This window comes from Meleagris gallopavo, chromosome 6 (genome assembly GCF_000146605.3).
Source record: "Meleagris gallopavo isolate NT-WF06-2002-E0010 breed Aviagen turkey brand Nicholas breeding stock chromosome 6, Turkey_5.1, whole genome shotgun sequence".
NCBI lineage: Eukaryota > Metazoa > Chordata > Aves > Galliformes > Phasianidae > Meleagris > Meleagris gallopavo.
The window spans coordinates 34,086,962-34,100,991 of NC_015016.2; the positions used below are offsets into that span (position 1 = coordinate 34,086,962).

A 14,030-nucleotide genomic window follows, 5' to 3' on the forward strand; every position below is an offset into this window, starting at 1 on the left:
AGTCACTGGACTTGCTCCAAAGACTGCTTACTTCGATCTTTTGTAGCATCAAACCTACTGATTTAAAGTACATCAGAGTTTTTGTTCCCAGTAGGAGTGTCTACATTTGGTTGACTCTGATTAGTTCTCTGCAGAGTTGCATTTTGGTAGCTGTGGGCTGGATTAAGGAAAAGACATAATAATTAAAGCTGGACAGCTTGGCATCTATGCATTTGGTATTCATGGCACTTGTCCAAATATGTGAGCTTGGTCTTTATATGCTTGTTGTCATCAGATAACTGTAATGAGGCTGTTCTTACTGTAGTTTTGGTAAGCGGTGCAGAGCAGAAGTCTTCAGTCTGCTGAGAGCTAGAAATTTGGCTGATCTTCAGCTTACAGTGCATAACACATTCGTTCCTGTTCTTCCTTTTCTTTTTTTTTCCTTTAGTTTTCTTTCTCCTCCCTTCCTTCCCGTCAAGGACACAGACTTTGGCTATATTTTTCATAACTGTGTGAAGCTAGATGCCTGTGCCACCTCCGCCGCCGCCTCCTCCTCCACCACCTCCACCACCTTCTGGAGGGCCCCCTCCACCACCACCACCACCTCCGGTAAGGCTGACTTTTTATCTCCGTTAGCAAAATCTTAGGTATGGAAATCAGCTCAGAGCTCCCAGAATTTGGTGTGCACATTCATAGCAAGTATTTGGGGCAAGTGTTGTTTTGCTTGCTTTTGGTCTTCTGTTCATTACAGCCGTGGTCTTCAGAGTGAGGTAAAACTGTCCATTGAGGGGAAGAAAGAAAATGTTAGGACTTCAGTAGTACGTGTGTGTCATTTATAAATTAGCAAATATACGTATACTGGTTGTGCATGCTGAAAATTTTTTCATTAATAGGAATGTATGATCACAAAAAGTTAAAAAGATTGGAGACCCCTACATTAAAGTAGATGTAGTGAAAATTTGGCATTTGTGAATTCTTCTCCAGTTAGAGAACTGATTTTTGTGTTGTAACTTGCAGGTGGTAAGTCTTTAATTTCTTCATCTGCTTTCATACAGCTTCTGTTAAGACTTTCAGTGCTCAGCTGCTGCTGTTTTCTCTTTCTAGCACATGCCATCTTCCTGGGGATACAGCACAATATGCTTTTATACACGTGCAGGAACAATTACTGCCTGTAACAGATCATTACTTTGTGTGCCATGAAGTAGAACATGTGCCTTGCTAGCACATTTGCAGTAAGGGGAGGATGCTGTGCTTGGAGTTTCATGGTGTTACATTTTCAGAACTTCACAATTAACAAACAAGGTTAAGTCATTCCTTGTATACCATAATCTTTTGTTCATAACCTGTTTCTGCCCTGAAATTCATAGGCTGTTTTTGAAGAAGTAAAAGCTGGCATGGTTATGTTCAAGACATGAAATCTCTCCTTATGTTTCTATGTATTTTTCTGTCACTGTTGTAATTATTTGTCATGTAAGTTAGTTCCTATAGCAAAACAGTACTTTTTCATGCCTCAAAGGAGGTTTTTTTGTTTGTTTCTTTTGGGAAACAAACAATCTATTGGGATGTGGAAGGGGTCAAGAGCTTTATTTCTGTCTTGTGTTCTCCAGTGTCTGCTATTTTGTTCCCAAAAAGATCTGTTGATTTTTATTTACTTATTTATTTTAATAATGTTCTTATGTTATCTTCATCCGGGTGGAGATTTTCTTGCGTGTTTCTCTTAACTACTTTGCAGGCTGAGCCATTTTGTAGAACTTTCCATGAACTGTGGAGATAAAGAGGAGGAAGATAGAGCATTAAATCAGCAGTGTTTGATTCCCTTCATCGTTCTGCTTTAATTTTGGGCAGCATCAGCAGTGTTTTCAATTAGGAGCTCACTGAGTTGGTACACCCTATAGTTAGATACTGAAATAGGTGGCTGCATTTTGTAAGCAGCTTAATGCCCACATCAGCAGTCAAAGTCAACAAAGCTGCAAATGTTCTTATCCTAATAAATTTAGCTCAGTAAGTATCTAGAGAACTTTTTAGATTCCTAAAACATGTTCCAAATTGTAAGTGACTTGAGAAAGCTAAGAGGACCCCTAAGAACCAATACAAGCAAGTTCTGTTTTTGTTCGTCCTCCTTTGCTGATGGCCAAAGCCTCTGCTACGATAGAGTTTTGATACAAGAATTATGACAAAATGATACAATACTTCCATATTTTATTTAGATCGTTCTTTTACTAAAATGGTCTTCTGTTGGTAAGATGTACAGAATTTACACTCAGTTTCATCTTGTTGATGTGATACAAACCAAACGTATTTCTAATTCATTTCCCTGTTCATTGCAGTTGGACTAGATGACTTTTTAAAGGTTTCTTCCAACTCTAAGGGTTCTATGATTCTTTGATATTAAAGCCTTCCTTCCAATGAAAGTACTGAGCACATGAGCCAATGTAGAGAATTAGTATACCAGTGTGACTGAGTATTGCTTTTCTGTAACAGCAAAAGGATTTTTCCCTGTTGTAATGGAATCAGAGAGGGCCAACGTTGGGAAGACCTGTAGTCCAAGTTCAGCTGAAGCACGGTACAATAATCAGATCTCCAGCTGATGTTAAGTTGCACAGCAAAATCTTCTAATTGAGGAATCCATGAGAACTTGCTACAGGCTCTATTTTCATTTACTGTTAAGCTGTTTTCTAGAACTTGGCATCTGCCTTTTACAGCTGCTAATGTGCACAGCTGTTGTTACAGCTGCTAAATCTACAGTTGCAGGGTGGAAGCATAAGAATTCTCATAGTCATGTAGCTTTAAGCAAACCTTCAAAACTAGCAAGTTTTATTTGGTCAACACCCAGAAATGTTTCAAAGTACACAGCACTGTGATTTTTGTTCTTTTATATTGATATAATTAAACCACAATAATACTTACATATTGGCAAATAAAAGTTAGAGTTTAATTGCTGTGTTGATGTTTAGGCAATCTGCTGGCTTTACGGACTTGTTTTATGCTAAAAGAGAAATGAGTGTGTGTTGATTGGGGTTGTAGAATTCTGTCATTTTGCATGATACGTGGGTACCACGGATTTGTGTTGCTTTACTAATTGTATGGGTGGTAGCTGTGCTTTCTCTTGGCTTTCAGTAATAAAAGATTTTTAGAGAAATAGTCATTACATTAATATTGTTTTTCTGCATGTCTTCTTAGTGAATCTAGTGAGCCTTGATCCCAAATGATTTTGCAGTCCTTACTTCACTGAAAGCCTAAGTAAGCACTTTGACATTTTTGTACTGTTAACTTCAGACGGAAGAAAGTTTGATTCTATTCTACTCTTTTCAGCTTTGAACTTGCAGATATCCTGAAGTATTTGTACTGAATTCTCACTTCTTACATAGTTACAAGGCCGTACTATAGTGATTTGGAGATATTTAAGACATGCTCGGAGCCACTTGTGCCCAACAGCTGAAAACCAAGTGGATTTTTTAGGAGGAAATGCTATGTATATGTAATAGCAGATGCAGGTGGCTGAGTCAAAATGTAAATATAGCTAATTAGATTAATTAGGCATGTCTTCAAATGCATGCCTTCGGGGGGTCAGAGGAGAGAGATGAGTAGGCAGAATAAAACTGTGCAATAAAACTGTGCCCCAATATATTTGCTGGCATTGGTTTGCACGATTCAGATCTTTTATCCTTTTCTATTCCTTTTCACCCCTTTTGGCTTTTAGTTGTATGAGGCGTGATGGTTAGTTTAGGTTGTCATATTTCCAGAAGTAGAGACCACTACTGAGACAAATTGAGAAATTTCTCAGGTAAATCTCCCAAGAGATGATCAAGAGAGAATTTTGCTTTGATAACCCTTGTTCACTTTTTATGTGCAGTGCTGCCTTTGTACACAAGAATTCCCAACGTTATGTTCAGTCATCACACATTAAAATGTTAATATTGAAGGAAGTGTGTATATGTTGCAGCTTGCTGAGTTGAGCCTTATTCACAGGAGGTGTTTGTTTAATGACTCATGTATTTGTAGAGCTTAAGAAAGTACTTCTATTCTCTTGTTTTTAACAAAGCCTTAGCATAGAAATGAACCCCCAAATTTGCAATGGATCACGTGATTGAAGCCAGTAACTCAGCACCAGGAGCTTCTTTTTCCCTATTAGCCTACTAAAAAATAGGAGTAAAGGAGAGGAAAGAAATACACTTATTGGGAGAATAGACTTCAGTGGGAAAAATGTGAAATTTGAAATAATGCTGAATATGAAATTGGTATGTAAATTAGTCTGAATGATTACTGCTTTCTAATTTAGTTAAAAAGAATTCCTGCTATGCACTGTATGTCAGTGTTTACCAGGTTTGTTATTCTGGCCATACTCTCTATTCTTGTAATAAAAAAACTTAGAAAAACAATTCCTCATGGTATAGCAGTGTGATAAATGCATAATTTACACAGAGATAGTTTGCAATGTTAAGGAAAACATCAGCTGTTGGTTTTCCTTGGGGGGATGCTTTTTTCCCACCTTCGTGCAGTTGTTGGAGTGCAAACCTTGTTAAGCTGTTTACCCCAACCTTCCCAAGGAATTTAGAGAACGGCAGTACTTATCTGAAAGTGTGTGGGAGATGGTTTTACTCCTGTGACATTTGGTTCTACTGTTCTTTGAAAAGAGAAAAACAATGTATGCAAAACAGCTTGGCTGAAGACAGTGATGATTGTTGGTACTCTGATTTGGTCCTACCGTATATAATACCATGAGAAAAAGAACATACATGTGTATGTATGTGTATGCATAGGTAGGTGTGCATACTTGCTCATCATTGGTTGTAGAAGTAAAGGCCATTTCTTAAGTTTTTATTTGGTGCCTGAGATGTGCAAACATGATGCTGAATGGTTAGCAGAATCATGCATGGTGCCGATTATGAACTATTTAGGAATGTGTTTATTAAAATTTTCTGCAAGCCTTGAGTAAGAAGATACTTGCTACTTTGTCATGAAGTCCCTAGGTCATGGGATAGCAAATCATCATGTTTATTGCTGCCAGGTGGAAAAATACCAAAGTGAGAGGGAGCTCATGCCTGATGATCTACTTGCTGACTGGCCATCACAGGGACTGTGCGAAGGACTGGACAAGGTGTGGCTGAAATTGTTGAGGGTACTTCATTCCAACCGTTCATTCCAGCTTCATTCCAAAATAAGCTGATTTATGATGTTTTAATAATGTATTGCATCTCACTCCAGTCTGCTTTCCTAAAAAAGTGAGGGGCAAATACATTGCTGTCTGTATGTAGTTCATTTGACTTTATTTTCAGAGAGTGGAAAACGTGAGATTACGTAGCTATGGTGTCGCAAAGTGGTGCTGCTGTAACTTTCTGCACCTGCAACAAATACAGAACTGATCTGTAGGAACCGTGAAAGGTGGGGGAAACATGAAGAAAGCATAAGTACTACGTTTTTGTAGTGCTGTGTGTTTTGCTCTGTGTGTTTCATCTGGACAGGGACAGGAGGACTGCATATGCTCGTGTGTGCTAATTTTCTTCATTGCTTTCTTGAAATTTCTTTGGTCACTGCTTTTGCAGTGAGTTCTGTTCTGCAGTATATTTCATAATGCTGTGTATCAGACGTGCTGTCTGAATGCAGTGGAAAGTATTTAAGTTTATTCTTGCTTTGGCTGTCCTTTTTTTACTTTCGATTGGCATACCTCTTTCTTGTATTTAATGGCTAAAAGTATGAAAATTGTAGTGTGTCACAGAGGCACCGTAAGTGGCTGTAACAGGTTGGTCCCCAGCACTGGAAGCTGCAGAGAGCTAAGGGTTGATTTACCATTTTCGCAAGGTGTTACTGCCCTGAAAAATCACATCTGTAGTTTATGCAGTAGCTGCATGTTAAATTCCATCTGTCAATTCATGCTACACTTGTGGCCTCTCACTTAAAATGGAACCCGGAATTATAGTAATACCTGTACTGGAATGTGACATTGCAAGAAACTTCAGTTTCTCAATATTGTTCCAATTTGGGCTGACCATAATTTTGCATTGATGCTAAAATGCAAACCCAGGCAGTTGGGTCAGACTGATAGCATAGCATTCTTAAACAGAGTAAGGACAAGTTGCAATATGTGTAGCTTGCCACCTGTTCTTGAATATTTTGTTATCACCACTCAGAATAGCCCGTGTCATTCTGGAGACCCCATCGTGGTAGGACAGGTGGTGACACCAACTCCCGCTGTGGTATTTTCAGCCTTGTTCACTGCCATGTTTTTATTGTAGTGCCAGGACCTTGGGTTTACTTCTTTATATAAGAATTTCCCCCTTTTTTTTTTTTTTTTTTTTTTAATTTATGCAGAGGAGAGCTTGAGGGTTTGAATCCCCAAAAATGTGACATCAGAGGGTGAATTTCTGAAGCCAGACCCAGGGTATTTTTGGTATCTGACTCATGATCTTTGTGAGCTGCTGGGAAAACATTTCAATGGTAATTTGATTTTACAGTGCCTCCATTTTGGTGGCTTATGTTCCTGGGATTTTATTTTAGTGAAAGGACGGCCAGAATTTGTGTTCAAAGTGTGGGTGTCAAGAAGTTAAATATGTGAAAGCTGAATGGCTCAGCAGGTATAAATTGTCATATTGATTTTGCTGCCTTTTTGCATTCAGGTACAAAATTTAGCAACCCACACAGGAAAACTTTAAGTACTCTGCTGTTAATAAACCCACAGTTCCATTCATAGCAGGATCAATCTAACTCTTAAGAATGCAAAATTTGTCATTGTCTGATGGAGTGGCACTGGCATAAAGCGAGGAGGGTTTCTATGGGGCGCAGTGGCATTGATTGCAGGTGGCCATTGAAATGAACACTGGAATAGAGGGGTAGGAGAGAGTAACTCCTGCTGTGCTTTTTCTTATCTTTTGTTCCCTGACATTGTGATTGCCAGCACATTTGCATCTAGTTGTACTTTGCAAGCAGGTAGAACGCTAGCGCAGAACACAGGGCTTTGCTAATGGAGCACCTCCTTACTGAGATCTGCTAATGCTGGGATTAGGCTATGGCTGAAGTGCTGGACCAGGTCTCTAAGTAAACTTCTGCACCATACTTCCTTTGCTTGAGGATCGAGCGTGGTGTAGACACAGCCTGTCTAAGTACACACATTGCTCGATGGCCTTTTCAACCCTGCAGATTCAGATTGCAGGACTTTGCGTGATGAATGTCGAGATCATGGTTAATCATTATTTAGCTGGGTGTAGATGGAATCGCAAAACCCTGCTCTTGTCATTCTCTTGAAACAATGACTTGATTAGCTGCCAGGAAGTGATTTGGCGGGTCCCTCCTTTGGGTTCCCTCAGAAATAATGTGGGCTGGATCATGACCCGTCACACCATGTGTGCTTGGAGCTCAGATCACTACAAGTGTGTGAGATCGCTGTGTTTGTGCAGGTAGACTGAGTGCCAAGAATTAATTGGTTTCATGCTATGCTGCAGAGCAGGAATACGAGGAGTAGCTCTGACCTTGCCATTGAGAGAACAAGGGGAACTTGCACCGTGGTGAGGTTTCCCTCATCAAGAGGCTTGAAATCAGAAGCTCTGTTGTGAATGGACAAACCAAAATTTGCAAGTACTGGATCTCACAGACTTCTGTGTTTTTCACTTTAGAATACCTAGAATACAAGAGATTATGTATTTTGTTGGAGAGGATTGTTGGATTCTTCCTCAAGATGGAAAAGGGGGATGCTTTGTTTATTTTATTTTACATTTGACAGTGCATGAGTAAAACCACACCTGATGCACAATTAAAGCAAGCACAAGAAGGATGACAGTATTTTTCTCTACCATACTTCTGCTTGCAACTTGTTGGAAATGGGGCTTATTATTTTAATAAGCTCCTGGGTTCTGTTGTATTTGTGTTTCCCAGCACATTCCTGAGGGAGACCTCAGCTGCCTGTCAGAGAACGCTCTGTAAAAGGAATGCTCCTGCCTGCTGAGCAAACTGCTGCTGCTACAAATTTAACATAGTGAATTCCTGACATAATCCTGATCTGGTAGCAGAGAGAGATTTTGAGGGAAACAAGTTCCTCTGGTGTTTTAGATTTTGTACTACTGAAGTATAGATGAGTTTCATAATTTTGTGCCAAAGATGGGGATGGCTCACGCTGAGATTTATGGTCATCTTCGATGAAAATTATGATATTGTGGTTTGTTCAAACATTCTGGCATCTTACTGCAAATATTTTTTCTTTCAATTCTGTTTTGGAAAAGGATGGAAAAGTCATTTAAAAGTTGGATTCATTTAAACCCGTAAGTCCTGATTCTCATCCCCTCTCTCTGTGCTCATCTGCTTGTAGAGCCTTGTGGTACCGTATGGGCAGTGAGAACACCAATGGTCCTTCCTCAGAGGAGTCAACCCCCCCAAAAGATGTGTTCTGTTCCTTTTTATGTTCTTGGCTGTCCCTAGCATTCTGCATACACAGTGTACACAGTTAGCTTAACCTTTGTTGTCATTCTTCCTGAACAGTCTGTATATCTGCAGTAGGATTCCAGTTATTGGGGATATAGGAACAATATTTGTGCTTTTTTTTGGTTTGTATCTCTGATTGTTCAGACTCTTCCCCAGGCTTCATAGGTTCCTTGAATTCTGGTTTCAATGTCACAGTTGTTTGGCAATGCTTACACACAGTTCCTTCACCCAGATTGGCACTGTGCATCCCTGGCTGCATTGCCTGAACAGCTGGAGCTGGATTTGACCCCATCTGCTGCTCGTGCTGCTGCTGTTAGCTGTGCATTGCCACACCTGTAGCCTTTACTTTTTCTTTCACATTTCCAAGTTCGGTCTGTGAATCACGTCTGCTTGGATGCTTTAGGAGGCCAGGTCTGGCCCTGTGCTCCATCATATGTCTTTGTCATCAGGTGTCCCCTATCCTAAAGCATTCTGTTCGTCACTGCAACGCATTTTCACTTCCTCACAAAGCAAAAGAGAAATGCTACATGCTGCCCAGGGGAAGATTTCTTGCCTCAGCCCATTTCTGGTTCTGCTAGGAATAGCATAGAAGAATAATAGGAAGGCAAGGATTTGTTATGGGATGTCCTCAAGCTCTTTGTTTGCTGAAATACACAGAGCACATGCATCCTGCCAGTGTCTGTGTTTGATCTCTGCATCAAATTCCATTTTGACAAGGGAAAGATGGAACATGGGAGAGAGTAAGGAAGATTGACAGCAGATTCACAGAAATAAATGAAATTGTTGGCAAACGTGAGAGCTTTCGCTCTGCCCATAATGAAAGACTGTGTGTCAAATGATAGATTGATCTTTAATTTTGTTGCCATATATCTTACCAAATAGGTATTGTTAAGGATGGGCTAAACGTATTTTGACTTTCTTTAAAATCCAATTCAAGTAAATAAGTACATTTTCTACGTGGCTCTCCTTAACGTATTTCATATAGAAAGTGACCAGGAAAGGGAATGTACTGTGATGATGCCATTCATTACATATTATGAATATCAAAATATTAATTCTCTGAAATAAAAGAGAATGCAGTGTTCTTAGATGGAATTGTCCTTTATTTCGTGGCTCCTACCCACTACAGAGGTGGAGCACAGGATCCTTTTTTCCCTATCAGGTGATGGGTTAATTCTGAAATAAAGATCTATGGCTCTCTGGTTGCTGGATTTGCAGAAGGCTGGAGATATATTTGTGCTTCAGCTGTCATGTTTATGAAAATCCACACTATCCCAAATTACTTTTCAAATTCAATAAGGAACATATTTAATCATCAGAAAAAATATAACCCATTTATGGACAATTTCTGCATCCACTGTGACCTGAGCCACCTGTCCAGAGGAATTCTCCTTTTCTGAGTGTAGGGCTGCTCTTTAACATCTGAAAGGTAGTAATTAGTATATGCCTATAATTAGTACTACAATGAACTTTTCCAAATGCTGGTGCTTTCTTCATTTACATCATTTCAGTACCTGAGCACATATACCTCATAAACATTTTAAGTGTCATAGAAGCCCAGAGGGTCAGTCGGTGCTTCCATTCAGCTTGCAAGATATCAAGTGAATTTCCTAGGATGAAAAAAAGATTTTAAAAAAGCCCAATGACTTGTGCTTCACAAAAAGCTCTCTGCGACAGAGGGGCCAGCCTTAATCTGAAAACCGAGACTGAAATAATCTGCTGTTGTCCACAGTTCTTTTCTTCAAGGAATGGTCACTCTATAATTGCCTGCTTTTGAATTGTAGGTTGCCTGTGTTTTACATGAAATCACCAAACGCTTGTCTCTGCTGGATTAGCAGGTCTTTAGCAGTCACCATTCTTTCTCTGCAAGGTTCTGTGCGTTCTATAGGCAGATCACCCTCAAGGCTAATCAACCAGGCTGAGCTCCTGAAATCTAAATGTTTGCTTTCTGACTGCCGCTTTAGTTCTCTTCTGGCATCTCCAGTGGTGGAGAGTGTGTTTTGCATTCTTGCTCTTTTTGAATGGCCTCAACATGCAGTGATTCAAAGCCTCTATATCCTATCCTCATTATTCATTACTGTGCTGGTCTGTTACCACTTAGAAATTTTGAAATGTTTATTTCCATTATTGTTGATTTATAAGCTGGAACATCACATTTGATGGCATTTTCCTGTTTACAAGTGCTTTGGTGTCGTGTTATGTAGTCCAGACTTTCATAGAATCGCAGAACCGTAGCATGGCTTGGGTTGGAAGGGACTTTAAAGCCCAAACAGTTCCAACTCCCTACTATAGGCAGAGCTACCACCCACCACATCAGGCTGCCCAGGGCTCCATCTAACCTGGCCTTGTGTGCCTTCAGGGATGGGGACCTGTATTGATCCTATACCTTACAGAGAGCCTGATGTTAGGACACTGAAGACAAAAGTAGTGGAGTTGAGACGAAGAGGGAGTACTTCTGTTACGTTCAGGCTGTTTACATGTGTGGTTTGTTCCGTTCTGTTTCAAAGTACATATTGAATATGCCATTGCTTGTGTTTGAATTAGTAGCAGAATAATCCAGTGTCTATCAAAACAGTGAGAGCCCACCAGTCCTCTACTGCTTCATGTAAATAAAGCATAGAATCTAATTTCAATCTGTGTTACCTCAGGCAGCTCTAGCATCTGATAAAATAAATTATCTTTGCATTCCCTGCTTCCCTTTTGATTTTCATTGAAAGAGTGAGGTGTTTCTGTAAATAAGTGAGAGTGCCCTTCAGTGAGGGGAAATAGAAGCAGTCTGAGACTTGTGTCCTTTGTCTTGCAGCTGTTATCCCTCAGTGACTCAAAATAGATTTGTCTTCCCGCTTAATTATTTCTATTTCATGTGCTCAGACTTGAAGTTTAACACCAATAAGAGTTCTTGTTAGTGGTGAAAATAAGAATTTGCAAGGACAGGGCAGTATCTGTGTGGGTGAGGTCCCTGCTAAAATGCTTCTTGACAAGAACTGTGGCAGCCCTTGAAAGAGCAGGCCGCAAACAAGGAGTCTGCAGGAGCTCTGACCAGGTTGCAGGCAGGCAACGTTACACCCAGGGCATCCCTACTTTGTGATGGAAAAAGAGAATCCGTATCAAGCTACTCAGCAGCTCATCAGCCACCCAGGCTGACCACGGTGTCCCTTACCGGAGGAGGCAGAGGAAACAGCAGGGGCCAGGCACAGAGTCGGTCCTGAAGGAAGGGGATTGTCTTCTGGGCCTCCAGCATAGCATTCCTTTCTTGTGTTATAAATTGTGAACAGATTGCTATCTCCTCCCTCTTACAGCGGTATCAACTCTTGCAAATATAAGTTGGCACAAGCAGGGCATTCTAGTTTAATAACTGTGTGGCTATCATGAATTTTTATATTCCAAGAGTCTACCTGCTGAGAAACGCAGACTGGGGAGATGTAGTGGGCAGCTGGCAGAGTGTGTGGACACTTGAACCTGGAAACGAAAACAGCTGCTGGAGCTAATTTTAAACATAGGTCCTGGTCAGATCCCTTTCAATCCTAATTGTCACGTAGCCGTAGAAAGGCGTGAAGTTCAAGATACTGGTAAAAAGCTGTGTGGAAAGGGAAGTCATCCTTGCTCCAGTTATGGTATTTCCATTTTTCACAGTAAGTACTGTCAGCTTGAAGGAAATGTGAGTGGAAAGAGCTCCTGGTTCGTCCAAGATCTGATGTTGCTTTTGCTGTACAGGGAGCATTTCAGGGTGGTCATAAGGGGAAATGAGAATCCCTGCCTTTAAAGCACAGGGGGAAGTAGCACTGGTTCAGGTTGGGAAACTATGTAAAAGGGTGTGTTTTTCCATAATATTTTAAATGAATATATAGTTACGTTATCAGTCACAAGATTGTATAATACAGAGTTTTTACATCAGTTGTCAGGAATGCAGCTGGCATCAGCAGCAATCTGGAGTGCCATCTAGTGGGGCTGTGCAAATCTGTCAATTTAAAAATATTTTTAAGCTAGTGTAACTACAAACAGTAACAGTGAGTTTTTCATTTAGAATTAGCAAGTTAGGCGTTTTAATAATTAGCAGCTGGTTACATTTTTTCAAGCTTTTGTTTTGCTTTCAGAATGCTATAACCAAGTTGTGTGTGGTTGGCTTTGTAAAAACATGACAGTATTGTACTTTATTATGCCTGTGATGGTAAAATTAGGGTTTATCGTAGAGTCATAGAATCACCAAGGTTGGAAAAGACCTCTAAGATCATCCAGTTCAACTGTCCACCCAGCAACAATATTTCCCCACTAAACCATATCCCTTAGTGCAATGTCTAAACCTTTCTTGAATACATTATGAAAACAATCTGTGGAAACCTGTGGGAATTTGTAATAGATGTGGGCACATGCAGCACATTGCTGCTATGATGATTTCCCTCTGTTCAACTGCTCTGTTAACCACATGATAGGTTTGGAAATAGCTCTGCTTCAGAAAAGCAAAACTTCCAAAGATTTAAGCAGAATGTGCTTCTTTTTACAAAAGGAAACTTAATGAAATAAGAATAAAAAATAAAAATATGTTTTGTTTTTATTACGAAACTTTGAACTTCAGCCTGACTTTAAATTTACAGACCTCGGTTAGGCTAGAAAATGTAATGAAATATAATTGCATTGTTGTAAATACTGTCTACTTAAACTCTTAAACTTTCCACTGCAGAGAATCTAAATCAGCTAATGACTAACGATCATGTTCAATTTGATATGCAAATAGTATTTTTCCCTAAGATACTACAACTAAAACAGAAGGATGTCTGTTCTAAGAAGGCTTATAAAACCTTAGTTACAAAGCATTGTAAATAGAATGAAAAGAGATAAAGACAGTTGGAGCTGCAGTTGTGGGGCAGAGACCCCAAACAGCCAAGTGAGGGGTCACATTTCATATAAGCATGACCCCCTAATTTCCTTTCAACAGTATTAACCTCACTGATATTAGTTGTGTGCTATATTTAAACTTTCAGGATTGCTGCCTTCTGTACAACTGAATGCTCTTCTGATTGGCTGAATCCAAAGGCTTTGGAATGGCAGCTGTCGGGGATAGTTTATTTCAAATTTTCTGTCACATTTGCGTCCTTTCTAAGCATGCATTTTTATCAGAACCTGCTGTCTAATGCCCGTTTCATCAACAGGTGAGTTCAGAACTACCTAAATTGCAAAAGGATGAGCAGAAAGCACGAAACGCACTGTTGGCTGATATCCAGCAGGGAACTCGCTTAAGAAAAGTGACTCAAATCAATGACCGAAGTGCACCACAGATTGAAAGTAAGTTCCTGCAGGAGGGCCTTGGGTGGGCTCTGCAGAAGCCCCATTTGTGGAGGTCAGCTGGGCAGGGTTTGGGTGGATTTGGAGTTCATCTATGGACAACATCTTTAGGATGTGAAAGGAGAGAGCTCAATTTTCTAAAGGTACATCTTGTCCTGAGATCAACAGCTATTATTACTTCATAATAAGGCTGAATCTGGGTATCACCTTAACAGGCATTCCTTGTTTCAGGAAAAAAAAAAACAATGAAGTCAAGAATGATGAAGCCCATGAGAGTTTCTTTTTAAAATAATTGTTTAAACAGCAATTACTCCTCCAGCAGAAGAGCTGTTCTTTACTAGATAAAAAGAACAAAAGATGCA

General features: G+C 40.0%; 1 protein-coding gene across 1 annotated transcript; it reads left to right on the forward strand.

The window, feature by feature from the left end:
* Positions 1–412: 412 nt before the first annotated feature.
* On the forward strand, positions 413–14,030 carry LOC100541460 (WAS/WASL-interacting protein family member 3-like). Its single transcript, XM_010712835.3, has 2 exons — positions 413–588; positions 13,536–14,030. The coding sequence occupies exons 1-2, from the start codon at positions 502–504 to the stop codon at positions 13,851–13,853; spliced, it is 405 nt and encodes a 134-aa protein (XP_010711137.1). The 5' UTR covers positions 413–501; the 3' UTR covers positions 13,854–14,030.

Coding starts and splice junctions, on each gene's coding strand:
- LOC100541460 (XM_010712835.3), top strand. CDS start 502: ATGCCTGTGCCACCTCCGCCGCCGCCTCCTCCTCCACCACCTCCACCA. Junction 589..13,535: donor CACCACCACCACCACCTCCG/GTAAGGCTGACT, acceptor TTTCATCAACAG/GTGAGTTCAGAACTACCTAA.